At 42.2% G+C, this 4355-nt stretch overlaps 1 protein-coding gene across 1 annotated transcript; it reads left to right on the top strand.

Moving 5' to 3' along the window:
- Nucleotides 1–1582: 1582 nt before the first annotated feature.
- Nucleotides 1583–3523, top strand: LOC104960851 (eukaryotic translation initiation factor 4 gamma 2-like; the record flags this gene model as incomplete). The annotated part of the gene is made up of 4 exons (XM_010789025.1): nucleotides 1583–1649; nucleotides 1740–1891; nucleotides 2017–2127; nucleotides 3310–3523. Coding segments are annotated over 4 exons (544 nt in total), but the record flags the coding sequence as incomplete, so codon positions are not given.
- Nucleotides 3524–4355: the final 832 nt, after the last annotated feature.

The raw sequence follows: 4355 nt of genomic DNA, 5'->3' as shown, positions 1-4355 counted from the left end.
CTATCACCTGAATCTCCTCCTAGAGCACCATTGTGTTCTTTGTAACCAAATGTCTCTCAGAGGGGCGTGGGGAGGGGCTCCTTATTTTCATCTAAAGTAACAGACAGAGAATCAGCACTTTGGAAACAGGGCTGAAACAGAGGGGATTATGGGTAATGCTAGATTGATCTGTTTGGTGTTTCAGCCAATCGGAGACAGGCTCTGTATATATCTGAGAGCTGTGATATATTGATGAAAAATAGTATAATAGGGGACCTTTAAAGGAGGTTATGACTGAGTGATCCTGGAGCTGGTCGGGCGATTAGGTCACCTCAGGTTTGGGGACTTGTGGTTCACAGTTGGGGGAAATAGCAGCACAGAATTGGGCCGGCTGCCATTTAAGACAATAGGGCTTCTCAGAGATGGAGCTTCCTTGAATTGTGCAGTGTTTCCACTCAGTGAATGAACATACAAACCCCTCAGAGGTGGTTTTTCCATCATGGCCGACCTGCTGTATAGTTCCCACCAGAGGTTCGGCTAACACGCCAGAGAGCACTCACCCTGAAGTGTACTCATAATAACAAGTGAAGGGATTCTTGGATGAGAAAGTCATTTACCTACAGGATGGAAAATGTGAGGAAGTGCTCGCTTGAGGCTTAATGTGTCCTTGTGTTTAAGTAAGAAGCCATTTCCAGTTTAGATTAACTTAAAGGTCCCATGACATGGCCATTTCTACTGATCATAATTCCATTGTTGAGGTCTACTAGAATAGATTTATATTATGCAATTTTCCAAACTCACATTGGTTTCTCATACAAGCATCTCTGTATAGTATGTGTATTCACTCTCTGTCCTACACGGCTTGTTGGAGCTCCTGCCCCCCCACCCTATGAGCCCACTGTGCTCTGATTGGTCAGCTCGCCGACTCTGTGCTGATGAGTCCACCACCGTTACAGCTGGACATCAGTGATTATGTGTTACAATGGCGTTTGTTAGCAACCAGAAAATGACACCAGTAATGACAAACAGATGAGAATGCTGCGTGGGCTCTGGGTGCCGTGTTGGCGGGACGTTGCGGGGCTCGCTGCTCCGCCCTTTGAGGCTTGACGAGCGGACAGCGTGAGCTGGATAACTGGTGTCGTTTCCTGGTTGCTGCGTGGGGTCTGCGAGACAGCGCGGAACTCAGGCTGAGAAAAGACTCTTTAGACCGTTTACATGCAGAAAAAGCTACATAACACACAAGGGGACGTGTAATAACCGGAAAAGCATGACATGGGACCTTTTTAACAAACAAATAAATAATACAAAGCAAACGGAAAATATACACGTCTGCAAAGATGCAACATTAAGCCCTGATCATGGGATCAAAACTTTAATTTACTATTTTCAGAGTAGAAAACTCACTAACTCAAACTTTGGATTTTCAGCCCCAAACATAATGTACTCTTCTAGCATGCGGTTCAAAATGAGGTGGATTGATTTTCAGGCTCATGCGACAAAGCACAGCGCCCAGACGAAGTTTTAGAAACACAAATTGCTGGACTAAGACTTTTTTTAATCTAACATTTGGTCGATCTAACCTTTTTGTTATTTTGCATCACAGACCTTCAGACGGCTGCTAATTTCCAAACTTCAAGATGAATTTGAAAACCGCACCAGAAATGTTGAAAGTAAGTCTGTGTCTTTGTGCATTACCTTGTTGTCTCATTTCCTCACAGCCTGTCCTCAACTCACTTCTGTTTTCCGTCCTCTCTGTTCAGTCTATGACAAACATGACAACCCTCTTACTTCTGAGGAGGAGGAGCAGCGTTCCATTGCCAAGAGAAAGATGCTTGGCAACATCAAATTCATCGGGGAACTTGGCAAACTCGACCTCATCCACGAATCTATCCTTCACAAGTGCATCAAAACAGTACGTGCCCTTTTGTGTGTTTTGGTTTCAACTCACTTCCTTTTTCTCATTTACTGCATTCCTTCATGAAACCAGACTAGAGTACCTTGTTTGAACTTTACTTATCCCCTTCATCTTTTGTGAAGCTGCTGGAAAAGAAGAAAAGAGTCCAGCTCAAGGACATGGGGGAGGATCTGGAGTGCCTCTGTCAGATAATGAGAACAGTGGGGCCGAGACTCGACCACAACAAAGCAAAGGTAACGGCTCCAGACTTGTAATGGCACTGCAACATCTGCAGAGGATGTGTATGGCAAGAATTTGCGATTACAAAAAAAGATAAACTATCACAGCTGCCAGTTACTTAACCCTCCGGTATCGTTCGATTGGACTTCGTAAATTAGTCATTCGGGACAAAAATGTCCACTGCCAAAAACTGATAAAAGCATTATATTAAAAGGTTTTTTTCTCAACTTTTTTGGGTTCAATCTTTTAAAGCAACTTCCGCCCTAATCAAAAATACCAAATATTTAATCATTTTCAGGATTTTAACCCTTTAAATGCCATTTTGAATACATGAAATCACTGTTTTTCATGATTTATTTTCCATAGAATACATATCTGGGGAATGGCTTCTTTTTTTTTGTTTTGTTATCACAGTCCTGGATATGTCAAAGATCAGCAACAAAATGTATTTTTTTGCATTAGTTTTTGCGCAAAATCAGATTAAACAAAATGAGTCATTCGGGACAAAAATGTCCACTTCAAAAAACTGCTATAAAATGATAACAGATTCATATTTTTACAAACAAAGAATCTTCATACTGTCTGATTATTAATATTTGTTTACATGTTCCTACAATGACAGGCTTCTCCTGCTGCTAAAAAACACTTGACAAGCAAATACAAAATGAAAATCCTGGTGAGACAGTAGCGCATTAACAGTTGAAAGCAAGAGTGACAGTTTTTGCCTGCAAACTATAACAATTAATTTAAATGAAATAACATCAATAGGGTTTTTGAGAATTTACAATATCACAAAAAATCATGAAACTGCAATGACATTTGTTTTACTTTATTTGACCCTAGTCAAATTCAATACACAGAAACATTGATCCTACTGGTTCATAAGGTGGTTAGTTACACAGAGTGCACAAGGACAATTGCAAAAGCTTTTAAGAACTTAATATTTGGACCTTTTACATTATGGTTTTAGCTGGTCTTTTAATGTATTCTTTACCCTGCCAGTCTCTTTTTCTGAGTATTTCTGGTCCTGCCTGGTTTACTGTGTCACCTCGAGTCCTGTCTGAGCTCCTAGTCTCACCTAAAGCCCCACTCGGCTCCCAGCCAGAGCCAACGTAAATCCTGCTGCTGCCACGCTGAATGATCAACTCTCCCTCCCCCCTCTCTCTCTCTCTCTCTCTCTCTCTCTCTCTCTCCAGTCTTTAATGGATCAGTATTTTGGCCGTATCCGATCCTTAATGAACAACAAGGAGTTGCCCGCAAGGATCCGCTTCCTGCTGCAAGACACAGTGGAACTGCGAGAAAACAACTGGATCCCCCGCAAGGCTTTCATTGACAACGGACCAAAGATGATTCACCAGATCCGTCAGGAGGCAGTGAAAGTGAGTGCAGTGAAATCACGGGGGTCTTTGGGTAGATCGCCCACATTTTAGGATAATTATTCGTTGATGTCCAACAGCAAGGATACAAAGATACTTTTATTGTCACTGCAATGAACTGCTATTGTAGTCCCATTCTGCTAAAGAAGAAAATAAAGAAAGCTGGTGATAAGTTGTACTACTAGATACTTCTTAACAGGCCAGGGCAAATGTTGGTATCCTTTTTAAATATCCTCTGGGCTCTTCACAGGAACGTCTTCTTCCTGATATCACTGATCCTTGGTAAATAGGTACCAGTTTAACCGGTTGTATTCACCTGCTGCAAGGCCCTTCTGTCCCGAGTCGTGCACAAACCATGACAATGTTTAACATCTTAAAAAGTTAAAGGGGACCTATCATGCAAAATGCGCTTTTTGATGTCTTTTATACATAAATATGTGTCCCCGGTGTGTCAGGGAACTCACGCAGCGTCAGAAAATAAAACCCTCTCTCTTTTCCTCCGTACCCAAATCTCTAAAAACGGGGCTACAACGGAGCTGATCCAGATTTGCGTCCGATATGACGTAATATCTGAAATGTGGACCCACGGCCCAATCAGAAACGTTGCTATCAGAAACAATGCCCGACTGTAATATGGTCAGTGTTTACATTAGCATCGCTAACACTCAGAGCTAACCTGTACTGGAGAGCATGTGTGTGAAGAAGCAGGAAGTAAAAAGGAACTCACCTTGTGGTATAACCGGCAAGAGAGAAAGCCTTTGAGCTCCATACTGTTTCAGAGATAATCCTTGATAATCCATGATATGGCGTTTCATCACCGCAGTATTTAGTTTAGACAGTAGCTGCCGGGTCCCGCATGAGCTCAG

The sequence above is a fragment of the Notothenia coriiceps genome, unplaced genomic scaffold, assembly GCF_000735185.1.
Source record: "Notothenia coriiceps isolate Sejong01 unplaced genomic scaffold, NC01 NC01_scaffold00032456, whole genome shotgun sequence".
NCBI classification, from domain to species: Eukaryota; Metazoa; Chordata; class Actinopteri; order Perciformes; family Nototheniidae; genus Notothenia; species Notothenia coriiceps.
This window is presented reverse-complemented; position numbering and strand designations above follow the sequence as displayed.